The 18446-nt window shown below is 38.0% G+C and overlaps 1 protein-coding gene across 1 annotated transcript; it reads left to right on the top strand.

The window, feature by feature from the left end:
* The first annotated feature begins 2874 nt into the window (after positions 1-2874).
* Positions 2875-8866, top strand: LOC110892858. The gene is made up of 5 exons (XM_022139998.1): positions 2875-4129; positions 4212-5136; positions 5256-5947; positions 6098-6391; positions 8121-8866. Exons 1-5 carry the CDS (start codon positions 2875-2877, stop codon positions 8864-8866), a joined length of 3912 nt encoding a protein of 1303 aa, XP_021995690.1.
* Positions 8867-18446: the final 9580 nt, after the last annotated feature.

Here is an 18446-nt window from a genome sequence, read left to right on the forward strand (position 1 = left end):
ACGCACACGATCTCATTTAACAGAAAAAAAAATCCTTAATTTTAAAGACAAATAACACCGCCTAAAATGTGGTACAAAGATATAAGACAAAATTTGCAGTTCACTCTTGAAATTATAATATTTGACCCGCTTTAATTATTCGAGATCAGGATTAAGATTGTGATTCTTTTATTAAGAAAAAAGGAATTATGAGAATATGCTAATTCCCTTTTGAAGAAAGTTATGAAATCAATCTTGTTTTTATTAATTTTAAATATGTGATTATTATTATTTAGGATACAATAGAAAGTTTTTTTTTGCTAGGAAGGTTAGGAAGTAATCTTGACCACCAATGATTTAATCAAGGGCTAAGATTAAATGAGTAAAATTGAAGAGAAAAAAAAGAGGCGCGTGGGTTTGTGTAAAGGCATTCTAGTCAATCCAGGATAATAGTTTATCTCTCATCCAATTCCCCACATTTTTTAAACGTTAATAACCTTTTCATACGACATTATTTTTTCATAAAAATTGCACCAAAAAAACGAGTGTTTTTTATCTTTAAAACGGTTATACTATTGCTATATTTTCGAATTTTTTTTTTCGAAAACCCAGTTGCGTAAAACGCAATGGATAAAAAATGTAAAAAAATGACTTTTTCTAAAACGCAATGCACAAAAAACACAAAAAATGTCTTATTTCTAAAGGCACAATGACCAGAAAACACAAAAAATGTCTTATTTCTAAAATGCAATGGCCTAAAAACACAAAAGAAAGTGTTCTTTCTAAAACGCAATGGACTGAAAACACATAAAAATGTGTTTTTACCTAAAACGCAATGTACTAAAAACACTTCAAAATGTGTTTTTCTAAAACTCAATGACCAGAAACAACAAAAAAAAATGTCTTATTTCTAAAACGCAATGGCCTAAAAACACAAAAGAAAGTGTTCTTTCTAAAACGCAATGGACTGAAAACACATAAAAATGTGTTTTACCTAAAACGCAATGGATTAAAAACACTTCAAAAATGTATTTTTCTAAAACGCAATGGCCAGAAAACACATAAAAATGTCTTATTTCTAAAACGCAATGGTCTAAAAACACAAAAGAAAGTGTTCTTTCTAAAACGCAATGGACTGAAAACACATAAAAATGCGTTTTACCTAAAACGCAATGGACTAAAAACACTTCAAAATGTGTTTTTCTAAAACGCAATGGCCTAAAAACACAAAAGAAAGTGTTCTCTCTAAAATGCATTGAACCAGGGTATGTTTTGTCTGTGAATTGTCTGAACCAGGAAGTAGGAGATCAAAAACTTTCTACGAATTTTTGTCTACGAAATGAGGTAGGGGCTGCCGCCCCTTGGACTCTGCTCCAAGGGGCGCTGCCCCCGGACCCCCGCCAAGACTATTTTGTAAAACACAATGACTCAATTCAAAAACCCAGATCGTAAAAATGCAATTCAAAAATTTCTTACATAAATCGAAGCCGATTTCTTTAGATTTCTTCACCGACTGACGAAATTTGAATGTTAGAAACACTTATCAGCAATTGAATTAACCAACTGGGGTAGCCCAGTTGGCCACCGACACCCACCTCTTCCCAGAGGTACCGGGTTCGAGTCTTGGGAGTGGCATATGTCGCCCAGGGTAAGAACTCGGCATGGGGAAGTCACCGCGGAGCTAGCTTGGTCGGGTAGCGGCTCCCGGAGTGAGATCACTCCGGCGGTTGGAAGGACCGTGCACTATCCCCCCCCCCCCCCAATTGAATCGAACGAATTGAGTGATTCGCTTCAAAATCACAGGAAAAAAATGAGATATTATATGAAATTAAACAGTGTTTCTTCAAAAAAATTGAAGAACACGTTGATTGGGTGTTTGAATCATTGACTGGTGACGAAACTCACACTATAATGTAGTGACTATTGAGATAGAAAGTGAAGAAAAGGTTGAAGATGGTGAGTTTTGAAGTTACTGGGAAAGAAGAAGAAAGAAGATTAGATAAAATTGACTAAAATATCCTTCCTTTTTATTTTAAATTTTGCCACATGTCATAATTATATTATTTCTATTTTTTCTAGCCAAAATAAACTTCATCCCTTTAATAATTTATTATTAAGATTATTACTTTTATAGAACCAAAAAATAAATAAAGTACAACATGAAGAATTGACTTACGTCAAACGATACTTTTGTTCATAAAGCGATAAAAGCCGATTCACAACACCATAAAATATTCAAAGATAATATTTTATAATGTACACATGTTTAGATACAAATTAGATGACCTTTCAACTTACATCGTTAAATATTCAGATACAAATTATACACTTGATTATTAACGAATGGAATATTATTTTGTTGACCCTTTATATCTATAAAGATTATTAAGGGGCTGAGGAGGAGAGGCCTAATAAACGGCCCAGAGCGTCTTCTAGCGACCCTTTCGATTTGGATAGATTTATTGAGAACTGGAAAACTTTATCAGAAGCTCGCAACAATGTTCAAAGTAATAACCATTCACCAAACATTGTGGATATCGATCTGAACCAGAAAGCTTCCTCTTCGAGTTCTGCGGTTAACTCGAGTCAACAAGATACTGTGGGGGGAGGAACGTCACCAGAAGAAACTTGTGTTTCCAGGGGTATTTTCGAGCCAGGTAATGACAATTCTGAATTATTCGCTACTGTCCAGGTTGGGAGAAAATTAGGGGTGGTTTTTGAGAATCATGATCAATTGGTTAGAGAGGCAGTTTTTGGCAGAGGAATTAATGGGGATTGTCAATGATTTTTTTGTCTTTAAACATCAGGGGACTGGGAGGTGGAGAGAAAATTTCGTGGATCAGTTCTTTAAGAAAATCTTTTAATTTCGGGTTTCTTTGCTTGCAAGAGACGAAGATGAGTGATATGGCTAATTTTGATTTATCTAAATTATGGGGGAATAGGGATTTTGGGTCAGATTATGTAGGTTCTGTCAGGCAGTCGGGTGGTTTACTTTGCATGTGGGACTCTGGGAGTTTTGAGTTCTGTGGATCTGTAAAAAAAAGGAATTTCATTGTCGTTAAAGGCAGGTTAAAGGGGCATAATGAATCTTTGTGTGTGGTGAATGTTTATGCTCCTCAAAGTACAAGGGCGAAACAGGAGCTTTGGAATGACATCTCTGCGGAGATGGCGGTAGAGGAGGGATTGTGGCTGGCTGCGGGTGATTTCAACGCGGTTAGGTTTAAGGAAGAAAGAAGGAATAGTGTTTTCAAACCGGCGTGTGCGAGTAATTTTAATAGTTTCATTCATCACATGGATCTTATGGAGTACAATATGGTGGGGAATCAGTTCACTTGCGTTAGAGCTAATGGTAGAAAGCTTAGCAAGATTGATAGGTTTTTGGTGTCATCCAATCTTTTTAATAAGTGGCCGGAGGCGTCTGTTAGAGCTTTGCATAACCTACACTCAGATCATAGACCGTTATTGCTTTCGTTAAGTGCCTTGAATTATGGTCATAAACCGTTTAGGCTTTTTAATTCTTGGCTAAAAAAAGATGGGTTTGACGAGGTTGTGAGGTTAGCGGCGGCCAGTTTTAGCTTTGAGGGGGACCCGGATTTATTTTTAAACAAGAAATTCGCTTTCATTCGGTCGAAAATAAAGTCATGGAGGGATGAGATGGTTAAGAAAGAAGGAGAGGAAGAAAAAAGGGTGAGGGAGGAGCTTGAAAGATTAGAAGAAGTCATGGAAAGTAGGAGCTTGTCGGAGGAAGAAGAGTGGATTTATGAAGAAATCAACAAACTTCTCAAGGAGTTGAGCTATAGCAAAGGGGAAGATCTTAGGCAAAGAGCTAGAATCAAATGGGCTATTGATGGAGATGAAAACTCGAAGTATTTTCATGGTGTTATTAACAAAAGAAAAGCCGCGAATTCTATTCCGGGGTTAAGTATTAACGGCAACTGGGTGACGAAACCGTCTAAGGTCAAGAAGGAGGTTATGTTGTTTTTTAAGAGAAAATTTGTTGAAGATTGTGATATTAGACCGTTTATCTCTTGCAGTGGCATTAAAACTTTGTCAAATTCGAAGAAGGAGCTTCTGATAGAAAGGTTCTCTAGGGAGGAAATTAAGTTAGCGGTCTTTAGTTGTGGAGATGACCGGGCCCCTGGTCCTGATGGTTTTACTATGAAATTTATTAAAAAGTATTGGGATATTTTTGAGCATGATTTTAAGAATTTGATGGATTTTTTTTTACGAAGATGGCAGAATTAACGTGGGTTGCGGTTCATCCTTCATTACCCTTATTCCTAAAGTTAAAGACCCGGTGGAGCTCAACAATTATAGGCCAATAAACCTGGTTGGAATTATTAGTAAAGTCATATCCATAGTCCTTGCCAACCGGTTAAAGCTGGTGATTTCTAATGTGATTTCAGATTCTCAATCGGCGTTCTTGAAGGATAAATTTATTCTCGATGGACCGCTTATTGTGAATGAACTGATTACTTGGTGTAAGAAGAGGAAGAGACAAGCTTTCTTGCTTAAGATTGACTTTGAAAAGGCGTATGATAACGTCAATTGGTCCTTTGTTGTGGATATTATGAAACAAATGGGCTTTCCGGAGCTGTGGTGTCGATGGATTTGGGGGATTCTAAAATCTGCTAGGTCTTCGGTTTTAGTTAACGGTTCTCCCACTTTCGAGTTCAAGTGCGAAAAAGGAGTGCGCCAAGGTGACCCGATTTCCCCATTTATTTTTCTGATAGTTATGGAAGCTCTTACGTTATTGCTTGACAAGGCCAAGGATGAAGGTATTCTGAGAGGCTTGGCTACTCCGAATGATGGTCCTGTTATTTCTCATCTCCTGTTTGCCGATGACGCTATCATTTTGGGGGAGTGGTGTTCGGAGAATGTCTTGAATGTTGTTAGAATTCTTCGTGTCTTTCATATGTGTTCCGGTTTGAGAATTAATCTGTCTAAATCTAACCTTTATGGTTTGGGGGTGGATGGAGGGGATGTGGAGGTTAAGGCGGCTAGTGTAGGGTGCAAAGCGGATTTTCTTCCGTTTCGTTACTTGGGGATCATGGTTGGAGCGAATATGAGTAATGTCAATAACTGGAAGCCAGTGTATGATGTTTTTCAAGCTAGACTATCGAGGTGGAAGGCGAACTCTTTATCCATTGGGGGAAGGTTAGTACTCATTAAGTCTGTGCTTGAAAGCCTACCCTCTTATTTTTTTCGTTATATAAGGCGCCTTGTAAAGTGATTAACGAATTAGAAAGTATGATAAGACGGTTTCTATGGGGGAGCTCTAATGAAGAGAAGAAAATCCACTGGGTAGCATGGGATAATGTGTCAATCCCAAAAGAGTGTGGTGGCCTTGGTTTAAGTAAGCTTAAAGATACCAATTTGGCGCTCCTCTCGAAATGGTGCTGGAGGTATAAGATGGAGGAAAAGAGCTTGTGGAGGAAAGTGATCTCAGCAATTCATTGTGGGATCCGAAGTTGGGATTTTATACCATCTAAAAAAAATTGGGGAAGTACATGGAGCAAAACGGTGAAGTGGATTACTAGATCGAAAGTGGGTGATTTACCATTGAGAAGTTTCTTTAAAGGGGTTCCAGGTAGGGGTGACTCTATTTCTTTTTGGCTTGACCCTTGGGTTGCTATCGAGCCATTAAAAGATTTGTTCCCGAGTCTTTTCCAGATTGAAGCAGTCAAAAAATGCAGGCTTAGCGAGAGATTGTCTACCGGCTCGGATCAGGTTAATTTCTGTTGGCAGTGGAAGAGATCTCCGATCCAAGGTTCAGAAACGGAGGATTTGCATCAGCTGATCAGCTTATTGGAGTCGGTTTCGATGTCGGACAGATCGGATAGATGGATTTGGATTGGAGAAGGTAAGGATGTCTTCAGTGTGGCTGCTGTAAAGAAAACGATTATCAAAGGCAGGGGTTTGAGTACCGATTCAAACTTTAAGTGGTGCAAGTGGGTTCCAGCCAAGTGTAACATTTTTGCTTGGCGAGCGGTCATTAACAGGATTCCTACGGTCGAAGCTTTGCGGAGAAGGAATATTAATATTTAGAACTCGTTGTGTGGTTTCTGCAACGAAGGAGAAGATGAGGTATGTCACCTATTTACTGGTTGCTTTACAGCCAATGTTTTGTGGAATTTTGTTAGTAAATGGTGCCGTGTTCCGCAAATCTTTGCATTCTCCGTTCAAGATTTGTTGGAATCTTATGTTACGTGTGGCCTTAAGGAGCCGGAAAAACTCATTTTTCAAGGTGTCTTGATCATAGCTTGTTGGAGTCTTTGGAAGGTTAGAAACGAAGCTCGATTTAGGAATGTGCCGGTTAAAATAGAGAAGGTTATTAGTGAGGTTAAGGCGTTGGGGTTTCTTTGGGTTAAGAATAGGACGAAATTTAAGAAATTATCTTGGGAGAACTGGTGTAAATTTGTAATTATGTGATTTTGTCGTGTTTTTGGTGCCCCCCGGTTTTAGGGGTGGTGGTTCGTTAATGAAGTTTACATTTCAAAAAAAAAAGGGGGCTATTTATTTATCAATTAATGAGACTTTTAATGGTTCAAGACTCTTACTGTTTCTGCACTTAATGATTCAGATTGTTTGTTTCACGAGTAGATGTCTGAATGATTCAGACATTTGCCTCTGAATGGTTAAGATTTATATAAAGTCTGAATGGTTAAGACCTCTAATCTGAATTGGTCAGATATTTGCTTCTGAACGATTAAGCATTATACAGGCTCTTAATGGTTCAGACCTCTTAGTAGTTCAGCACTTAATGGTTCAGACTTTACTGGTTCAACACTTAGCCATTCAAATGTTTCAATTAAGTCAAAATATTTCAATTACAATCTTTTTTCTTTGAAGGGTCACAAAAAGTAATTCATTCATTATTTGAAAGTAATAAAATTTCTCTTTAGTTTATTTAATGGATTACTCCTATTTCTAAACTATATATCAACAAATATTAAATTGCATTCATACTAGAAGTTGAATCGTGATTTTTTCTCCAATAGATAAGAGCCTCTATCACATAATTATAAACTATAGCTAGAGTGATTTCGTTATATGTGTATTCACATCACAATACAAATCAACTGAAAAAATTAGTTTAAAAAAATACAGTTTTACATAATCTTTGACACGTATTATACAAGTTCGTTAAAATAGTAGGATAAGTGGTTGCATAAATAACTTGTTGATATTTTCTAGATTACGTAACATGTATGCATTTCAAGTTAATAAAAAACTGCTAAATAATAGAAAACTTTTGTTGATTAATAAGTTAAAACTGAAATACATAAAATCATTTCAAATCACATGATGACGGGTAGTCCAAGACTAAATAAAATAACTTAAACACATGAACGTTTAAAAAGTTAAAGGGGTTAAAAGGTTCAAATCCCGCGAACTCGGGTGAGCAGCAAAAAGGATGTGAACAATAAAACATCACTTCACTGATTGCTTGCTAAGCCTCTCACAGCCGTATAAGAAGACATGTGCACAGAGTGTAGTCTTTTACCCGCAGGTCCAAACGCTTCAACCCCTAAATGGGTAAGCCCCCCACTGCAAGCATGTTTCACTAGTCAATGGTTGCTTCATTGGGCGATGTCCTTCCCTATATAATGACACTTCATTTAGTGCTCAGGGACATTCCGATCAGCTCTGATTCCATTGGGATCTCTGGTCTTTACTCTCGAGTACTTGTTCCATGCAAGTTTCTCTTCTTTACATTCAACACACACATTTCCATTGCTCTTACATCCGAAGTTGAACACCTTTCAGTGGAGGATCTCGAGCAAACAACAAAATCTAACTAGTGAACCTCTCTCCACGTCTTGCAAACGTGGGGGGACCCCACGACCTGCGTTAGGCAAACCTGAACCCTCCAACCCTTTTGCCTAACCAGCCCAGCTACTACCATCGGTCTAGTATTTGTTGCATCAACAAGTTGGCGCCCACCGTGGGGCTACGCCACTAATTTTCTTCAAAAGACCTAGTAGTGTAGCTCCATTTCTGCCCAAAGGTCAGCATGTCGGAAGGTGAGTCTCCGGGAGAGGTAAACCAAATCCCTCGTACCTCTACCCCAAACACTAGCCAAACTCCTGTGGTTATACCAACCTTCATCTCAACATCGTGAAGCACTCCAATTGTAGCAACATACCGCGAGTTTCTCACTTTCCAAACGCCGACACCATCTCGTTCCGGAGTACCATCTCCCAACGTTCGTGCCTCTAACACCCCCTCACGTGTTGACCTTACTCCCAAAGGGGTTGCTAATAACTTTCTTGAGTTAAGGTCTCTTCTTAACCAATACGTGAGTAAGGAACGAGACAAGGGAGTGAGGATCCGTCTGGATTATGACGAGCCAGAACCATCACTATCTCATGGACCTCCCTCTCTTCCTTTTGCAAGCTCACAACCAGCTGTGTCTAGGAATGAGGCTGGTCCTAGCAATCCTCCTCCAAATCCTAACCCATATTTGTACACGAGGTCAGATCCAACGTCTTTTCCTCTCTTTTCCTCCCAACCAGTTGCAACCGGTGCTCCCTTGGGGCACGAGCTGACTTTGGACCAGCTCCTACAATCTCCAGTAACAAGCCTTCCACCCTCAGCAACAACTACATGGGAACAAGCTTTGTATGTGCTTCCCTTGGCACGGAGTGCCGTTATGAGCACTCCTTTGGGAGTAAACTGCCCAGTTGCAACTGGAAGCCTTCAAGGCTTCAACCTCATGTCTCAGATGATGGCCCAGATGATGGCAAGCTTCCCATGGCAACACTTTATTAACCAAGTGCTGGCCACCCAAGGGAACAACAATAACAATAACCACACAGGTGCAAGAGTGGAAGAGGATTTGGCCAAGCCATATAAACCAAGCAACCTGTCATGCTTCTCCTAGCAAATTGCTGATTATGATTTTCAAACACAGATCAAAATGCCGTCCCACATCAAAACATATGATGGGACCGAAGATCCTAAGAATCATCTTCATATCTTTACTGGTGGTGCTAGGATTGAGAAATGGTTAAATGCTGAATGCTGTCTCATGTTCATTCAAACCCTTGTCGGATCAGCCAGAATCTGGTTCAATGATTTACCTGCCAGAAGCGTTCGAAGCTTCGATGACCTTAGCAAGGGGTTCCTGGCCAACTTCTCTCAGCAAAGGCGGTACGTTAAAGATGCTACAGTGATCTTCTAGATAAAACAAAGGGATGACGAGAGCTTTCGAGAGTTCATAGAAAGGTATAAAAAGGAAGGTCTAACGTATGTGAGGGCGGATGAGAAAATGAGAGTAGCCGGTTTTATGAATACAATTACCTCCAAGTAACTCACCAGAGATTTCAACAAGTCCCTGCCAAATACCTTAGAAGAAGCTCTCGAAAGGGTCGAAGCCCACATCAGAGGAGAGGAGGCTGTAGACATAAAAGAACAAAGAAAAAGGGGATCTAGCTGGCGAGGCAACAGTCCGGCTAGAAAAAAAAGGGTAACTTTCATTCTTATGACAGACGCCAAAGGGGTTCAGAGCAACGAAGGTCTGAAGGCCGGAACCCTCCAAGCAGGGAGAAGGCCATGAACTTCACACCCTTTACCAAGACCCTTCAAGAGATTCTTGTCACAGAGGAAGTGAAACAAAGCTTCCGACCTCCCAGACCTCTCCCTAAAAGCGAAAGGAATGAAAATTCCACCCAATTTTGTGAATTTCATGAAGAGAAGGGCCACCATAATAATGATTGATTTCAACTCAAAAAGAGGGTTGAAGAGGCCGTCAAGTTCGGGGAGCTCGCCCACTTAGTAAAGGGGGTAAAGGACAAGATGGCCGAGGGAAAAAGCAAGGAAGTTAACATGGGGGATTTTGATGGAAAGGTTCCCCACAAACGGAAGCAGTTGGAAGCTTGGGAGCTTTAGTGTGTCTGCTTTCCTCCAACAGAAAAGGACCCACTCTCAAACCCCCTTGTAGTTGAAGCAACTGTGGGCACATTAATGACAAGTAGAGCATATATTGACACTGGTGCAACCACTGAAATTATGTTTGAGAAGTTCTTCAACCATTTGAGCAATGAGAAACGTTCCAAGCTTCAACCCTCCGGAACCTCCATAAAAGGTATTGCTGACATACCCCTCAAGCCTTTAGGGCAACTAACACTTGATGTCCGTTTCAGTGAAGGAAAAATGAAGAGAATTCAACCTCTCACTTTTGTGGTTATGAATATACCTTCCAACTATGATGTCATCATAGGAAGGCCGGGTCACTGTGCATTTTACATGGCTGTTTTTGTTGGTCATGACACAGTCAAGTTCCCTACCAAGAGAGGGATTGCAACCCTTCAACCTACCCAAGAGGCTTACATGGTTGAAGGAGAAAGTTCCAAAAGTGAAGAAGACAAGCAAAGCCTGATCACAAACCCTAAGTATCCTGAACAAAGGATAAGGGTAAATCCAAGCCTTTCACAAGAAACTCTCTCATATCTTGAAAAGCTGCTGGTACATTATAGCGATGTCTTCGCTTGGTGCCCGGAAGATATGACGGGTATCTCTCGAAGCATTGCTAAACACGAGCTGAGAATACCACCCGATGTCAAGCCTGTTGTCCAAAAGAAGCGAAGTCTAGCACCCGAAAGAAGCTTGGCTGCATGCCAAGAGGTTGAAAAGCTTGTATCAGCTGGAATTATCCGAGAAGTAAAGTATCAGTCCTGGGTTGCAAACCCAGTTATGATTCAAAAGCCCAATAATTCTTGGAGAATGTGCATCGACTTCAAGGACTTGAACAAGGCTTGTCCTAAAGATTGTTACCCGTTACCAGAAATTGATCTCAAGGTTGACTCCCTCACCGGTTACCCTTTCAAGTGTTTTCTCGATACTTATCAGGTTACCATCAAATTCTAATGAAGGAAGAAGATGAAGAGAAAACCGCCTTTCACACGGACAAAGGAATCTTTTGCTACCAAAAGATGCCTTTTGGCCTCAAAAATGCGGGTGCAACCTACCAACGCCTAGCTGACAAGGCTTTCACTAGTCAAATTGGTAGAAAAATGGAAGCATATGTTGACGATTTGGTAATCAAAAGCAAAACGGAATACCAAATGCTTGATGACATCCAAGAGGCCTTCAAGAACCTAAGGAAGGTCAATATGAAGCTCAACCCCGAGAAATGTTCGTTTGGGTTTGAGGAAGGTAAATTCCTGGGGCATATTGTGGGAAAACAAAGTATAAAGGCTAATCCAAACAAAGTCAAAGCTGTTCTCGAAACGAAGCCACCACGAAGCAAAAATGAGGTAGAAAGCTTAAACGGAAAGCTTGCAGAACCTCAAAATTGGCTGAAAGATCGTTGCCTTTCTTCAAAATGCTCAAGGGGTGCTCTGACAAAAAGGATTTCGAGTGAACTGAAAAAGCTGAGGAAGCCTTCAACCAGATGAAGCAACACTTAGCTTCACTCCCAGATATCGCAGCCCCAGAAACGGGAGAATTGATCTCTGTGTACCTTTCGGTTGCTGAAGAAGCAATAAGTGCGGTTCTAACCATCGAACGAGACAAAGTTCAGGTACCCGTTTATTTATTCAGCAAAACTCTAGAACTGGGAGAGATCAAGTATCCTCCTTTGGAAAAGCTTGCTCTAGCCATAGTACAAACGGATAGAAGGCTTCGAAAGTATTTCCAAGCACACCCTATATAAGTTGTCACCGACCAACCTGTAACATCTCGCATTTTCAATCTTTCTATTTTTGGCAAATCTGCTTGTACTTTCTATTTTTGTAAGTTGTACCTTTGTCGTATTAGATTCTATTCCCAAATTGTACTCGAGACTTGAAATCATAATGGAAATGCATGATTTTATTCATATTTGTGTTTATATGCTATATTATGTTATTACACGTTGAAACACGTTGAAACTATGTTAAGCACGTGAAAACAGTGAAATTCCATCTAAATCTCAGCTCTTAAATTCATCGTTGCCAAGAGATTACCCTAAACCGTACGAAAATTGAGAATTCGTACGTTAATTCGGTAAAAAAAATATCAAAATTTGGGTTAAAATGATTTTATACTATTTTATTAGTATTTTAAATAAATAAATTAATAATTAAAAAAAAGAATTTTATTGAATTTTAGTTAGTTTAAGCTAACTAGGTTAGTAAATTCCTTGTAACTTTGAACATAACCCGGTTAATTCTAACCTGGTTAGTAATTATCAAAGGAACCAGCTAACTGAGTTAAGAAACTCAGTTAGCCCAGTTAAGTATCAAAAAAATAGCAAAATGAGGTTGAAACCCCCTGGAACCGGTATAAGTGAGGATCGAACCCGTGACCATGCGTTTGAAACCGAAGTGTTTTGAGCAATTTGTTCGTCTCATCCCGATGTTTCCGCCATCGGTTGGGGTGTGACAGATTGGTATCAGAGCCATAACTATAGGGAATTAGGTAGGATTGCCTTTGTTTTCCCTAGTCTATAGTAGGAGTACTCTGATACCAGATTGGTATCAGAGCCATAACTATAGGGAATTAGGAATGCCTTGCCTAGTCTATAGTTTAAGAGCCTTCTCACTATGTGTTGCTTAAAACAACTTCCTTTCTATCTCTTTTGCTTCCCTCTACTTTCTTTTGGACTCTTAATATACATGTCTTTCCTAAGGCTAACACAATACACACTTGGAAGACATTCTTACAACACAATCGAAGTGACTTATCAAGATAGGGGTGATTCCCACACTTGGTGATGATTTTCACTCAGCTATACTTTGATTTTTGCACGAAATCTACCCTCAAGTTAGGAGTGATATCCAAACCTTGAAGGGAGTTTTCCATTTCATATTCTAGTGGACCCTTATCTTAGGATAAGTACCAACCACATTAGGGTACGATGTTATCAAGTTAGAGGTGATACTCGCATCTTGTTAACTAGTCCCACTCCTCGATTTTCGCTCTCGCCAAAGTTTCGATTTCCCAATCGATTAAGGATGTGTAGTAACTGGAAGGGTTAGGTACCGGTAGTCGGGACGTCCTGTCTAGGTTTGGCATTCGTATAAATCCATTAAGGACCCGTTGCCTACCTGGGGACCATCGATGAGAGTACTAATACCTATAGGCCAAAGCACGTTTCCTTAATTCGAGAAGGTCTTCGATTCACTTTGGAAGTGTCATATGTTACGTTCCGTGACAATCCATGTTTTATGTTAAGTCTCTTTTATGTTATTTAAATTTCTATGTGATTTTACATTGAGCGTTATCTTCATTTCTAACTAGGAGACACATTTCACACTATTGTCGTAACCTAAAATAAATAATGATACCCTCTCGTGAACAAATTAAATTTATTATGCTTTCATTATACATATTGCACTATGTGAAAATCTATGACATTTCATTCATTTTATTCTATGTGAACAACAATGTGAAAGACAATGTGCTATGTGATGCATTCATGAAACCAATTTTCCTAAATAAAAACCTTATGATCAAAGTCTCATTTTATAAACCTTTAGATATAATCTTTTCAAAAGTTTCCTCTTAGATTTCGAGGACGAAATCTCCTAAAGTAGGGGAGACTGTAACATCTCGCATTTTCAATCTTTCTATTTTTGGCAAATCTGCTTATACTTTCTATTTTTGTAAGTTATACCTTTGTCGTATTGGATTCTATTCCCAAATTGTACTCGAGACTTGAAATCATAATGGAAATGCATGATTTTATTCATATTTGTGTTTATATGCTATGTTATGTTATTACACGTTGAAACACGTTGAAACTATGTTAAGCACGTGAAAACAGTGAAATTCCATCTAAATCTCAGCTCTTAAATTCATCGTTGCCAAGAGATTACCCTAAACCGTACGAAAATTGAGAATTCGTACGTTAATTCAGTAAAAAAAAATATCAAAATTTGGGTTAAAATGATTTTATACTATTTTATTAGTATTTTAAATAAATAAATTAATAATTAAAAAAAAGAATTTTATTGAATTTTAGTTAGTTTAAGCTAACTAGGTTAGTAAATTCCTTGTAACTTTGAACATAACCCGGTTAATTCTAACCTGGTTAGTAATTATCAAAGGAACCAGCTAACTGAGTTAAGAAACTCAGTTAGCCCAGTTAAGTATCAAAAAAACAGCAAAATGGGGTTGAAACCCCCTGGAACCGGTATAAGTGAGGATCGAACCCGTGACCATGCGTTTGAAACCGAAGTGTCTTAGCCAGTTTTTCCTCCAGGCAGGAGCTGTTAGATTACAAGATTTAATTCCTTTTATACGTTAATTGGAATTCAAACCAAATTCAAATAACCGCCAACTGACCACACGTTTTCTATCATTAATCCGGTCAACCCTTCTTCAGTCCGACCGTAAATTCCGACAATCAATCGTTAGATTGATTGCCAATCTCCATCCGGTTACCTTTTTAACTGATCCATACCATAATCCGACCACCTCCCGATTCCTATTTAAACCGAGCACCTTCGCTCACCCCTCACCTCTCTTCGCCGAAACCCACCACCACTCGACTTCCGTCACCCCACCGGAAAACCTGCAAATCACCGAAACCCATCACATCCTTCCACTCGAAACCTCCTCTCATCCTCTCTGTTCGTTAACAAGTTATCGGATAAGTTTGGAGTTCCACCAGAGAGAATTGAGGTTCACAGGGGACATTGAACGCTGCCGGAGATCGGAGACGACGACCGGAACCTCGCCGGAGTCGCCGGAGAAGACGATCCGATCCGGTATCGACTTGCTTCAAATTCTGTTTCCTTGTTTGTTTCAAAAACTGCATATTTTTTTTTTAAATATTATTATTATTATTATTATTATTATTATTATTATTATTATAAATCAGAACTATTTATAAAAATTCCAGAATTTTATTTAAAGTATCTAGAATCTGCATTTTTATTATTTATTTAATCATATTTACTATAATCTGATTTATTTATATAAAAATCAGAAATATTAATTAAATCAGAATTTATAGAATTTTTATTAAATCAGTTATATTTAACAATATTACTATAATTATTCCGATTATTAAATACTAATATTAATATTATTAAAAACAGATTTATTAATATAATTATTATCATTTAACAGATTTATTTATATATTTTTAAATCTGAAATATTAGATCAGAATTATTTTATTAACACAGAATTAGTAATTCTGTTATTTATAATCAGAAATATTATTTAAATAATATTTTAATCAGAATTTATACTTTTAATCAGAATTTATACTTTTAATCAGAATTTATACTTTTATTCAGAATTTATATTTTTTATTTCATTAAATCAGAATTATTAATTTATTAAATCAGAATTAATACTTTAGAATTTAGAATTTATTATTTTCCGAATTATTATTTAATTGCTAACTAAATCAGAATTATTATTTTAATAAATCAGAATTTATATTTTCAGAGTTATTACATAATAAATAGGTTACTATTTTATTAGAATTATTATCAGATTTATTATTTTAAATCTATAATATTTATATATATACTGTTATTTTTCAAGAATTATTGTTCATTTTAGTAATAATATTTATAACACCTTGGTAAAAATCAGTTTTATTATTATAATAATATATAAAAATCATGTGTTTATTTTTAATTATAAATAAATTGTCATATATTTTATATATGATTTATATATTTTAGAAATGTTAATATTCTTTGCCTTGATATTTAATAACCCTAAATTCCCAATAATTAACAAATCCTCAAATCAATAGGGTAATTCTCTTGTGCACATCCTCTTGGGAAATTCCTGATTCCTAATCTTGTTCCAAGAAATACGCAACGCACTCTAAGGTGAGTATACATGACCCATTTTCGCTTTTACACTTTTGGGTGCAATATGTATTCTATATCAAATATCACACGACACGTTAAACATTTTACACACTCTATCCTTTATGCTATGTGAAACATTTTATTCATGTTAGACATGTTATGCTATTGTAAACACTCATGACTATGTGTTCATTAACTTTGCAAGCCTCCCCTAACAATGGTAGCGCTATAGGTTGAGAAACGCCCCTCCTGTTGTATGAGCAGGTATTGTTAGGTTAAACTATGTCAACCTACTCAAACTCGTTTGGGTACACTCTAATTGCGTTAAACTTTGGTTTGGGCACATAGAGTAACATCGTTTCGAGTATATACTGTTAACATGATATTGTATTTCACATTTGGATATGAGCAACATTTTAAACACGTACTATGCTATGTATGAAAACTTGTATACTCGCCAACATGCTTTTGTTGACTTTATTTTAATACATATTGCAGGTTGATTGATCAAGATACAAGAAAACAAGCTAGGATGGCTTAGAAACTCATTCTAGAAATAAACTATTGTTTGAATTTATATTTGGATGTTGAAACTTTGTATTACCCTTTAGTTTTAATAAAATGATTTAATTCATATTGTCACATTTAGTGTATTACCCTTTAGTTTTAATAAAATGATTTAATTCAAATGGGCCGTGGAACTAGGTGAACACAACATCACATATGTTCCAAGAAAAACCATCAAAGCCCAAGTCTTGGCTGATTTCATTGTAGAAGTCCCGAATCAAACAATCACTAAAGTTAACACAGCTGCCACTGAACCTTCTGACCTTGAAGCCTGGAAGCTTTTTACCGATGGGACTTCAAGCGTTGAAGGGTCAGGAGCTGGGCTCATTCTGATCAACCCTGAAGGGTTAGAATTTATGTATGCTCTTCGATTTGAATTTAAGACCACCAAAAACGAAGCTGAATACGAAGCGTTGATAGCCGACTTGAGGTTAGCCAAGGAAATGAAGGTTCAAAAGCTTCAAGGCTTCACAGACTCGTTACTGGTGTCAAGTCAAGTGAATGACAGTTATGTTGCAAAGGAGCCCAATTGAAGAGGTACAAAGAAAAATCTAAAGAGCTGATGAATACATTCCAAACATGTACCATCAAGCAAATTCCCAGGTCTCAAAATAAGAAAGCTGATGCTTTGAGTAAACTCGTTTCTCTCACCTTAGCCCACCTCACCAAAAAGGTATTGGTAGAAGTATTGAAAACCCCATCAATTGAAGAATTGGAAGTTCAAGATGTAATCACCGAAGAAGGCCCCAATTGGATGACTCCAATTAAAAATTACTTAAAAATGGTGAGTTACCTGCTGATCAAATAGAGGCTGAAAGGGTTAAAATCAAATCTAGACAGTACGTGTTGATAGGTGAAATCCTCTACAAAAAGGGTTACCTTGCACCCTTGCTGAGATGTGTCGGTCCCGAACAAAGCCAGTACTTGGTCAAAGAGGTTCATGAAGGGATATGCAGAGCTCATTTTGGAGCAAGAACGGTGGTTGCTAAACTAATGAACCTTGGGTATTTTTGGCCCTCCATGCACCGAGACACCGCTGAACAACTGAGAAAATGTGATTCTTGCCAAATTCATGCACCGGTCCCAAAGAGCCCCAAGAATGACCTTGTCCCGATATCTTTAGCATGGCCATTTTATAAGTGGGGAATGGATATTGTCGGCCCATTCCCACCAGCCAAAGGTGGAGTGAAGTTCTTATTAGTTGCAATAGACTACTTCACCAAGTGGCCTGGGGTTAAACCACTTGCAAAAATTACGGGCAAACAGGTCATTGACTTCGTTTGGGAAAACATCATTTGTCGCTATGGATTGCCGGGAGTGCTTGTCACCGATAATGGAAAAACAATTCGCTGAGAAGCCTTTCAGCATTTGGTGCAAAGAATTCAGAATAGCTCAGGTTTTTAGCTCAGTGGCATACCCACAATCAAACGGTCAAGTTGAAAGGATGAATCGAAGCATAGTTGAAGGAATCAAAACCCGATTGGGAAGGCATGAAAGAAATTGGCTCGAAGAGTTACCAAGTGTTCTATGGCCTATAAGAACAACCGAAAAAACAAGCCACAAAAGAACACCTTACAGCTTAGTGTTTGGATCTGAAGCTGTGATTCCAGCTGAAGTAGGAGTTGTAACCCAAAGAACGGTCAACATGGATCCCGAAGCAAACAACAAAGAGACCATGTTGAACTTACAACTCCTCGAGGAAGCACGAGACCAAGCTGCAATTCAAGAAGCCAAGTACAAACAAATGATGGAAGCCTATTACAACAAAAGAGTCAAGCACGAACGCTTCAAGCCAGGAGACCTTGTGCTTAGAAACAATGAGGCTAGTAAAAAAGAGAACCAAGGAAAGCTTGGCCCAAAATGAGAGGGGCCATATACAATCCTTGAGGCACATAAGGGCGGATCCTATAAGCTAGCAGACAGAGAAGGTAAAAAGCTTCCCAGACATTGGAATGGAAAGACCCTTAAAAGGTCCCATGTCTGATCAAGAGAAATTGGTTTGTATTTCAAAATTTGTATTTCAAGAGTTGTCCTATGCTCACTTTTTGTAACACAATATCTCTTTAATGAATGATGATGTTTTATCAAATTTGTCTTTCTATCCTACAATCAGGTTGAGAACCTAGCAAAAAAC

This window comes from Helianthus annuus, chromosome 12 (genome assembly GCF_002127325.2).
Source record: "Helianthus annuus cultivar XRQ/B chromosome 12, HanXRQr2.0-SUNRISE, whole genome shotgun sequence".
Taxonomy (NCBI): domain Eukaryota; kingdom Viridiplantae; phylum Streptophyta; class Magnoliopsida; order Asterales; family Asteraceae; genus Helianthus; species Helianthus annuus.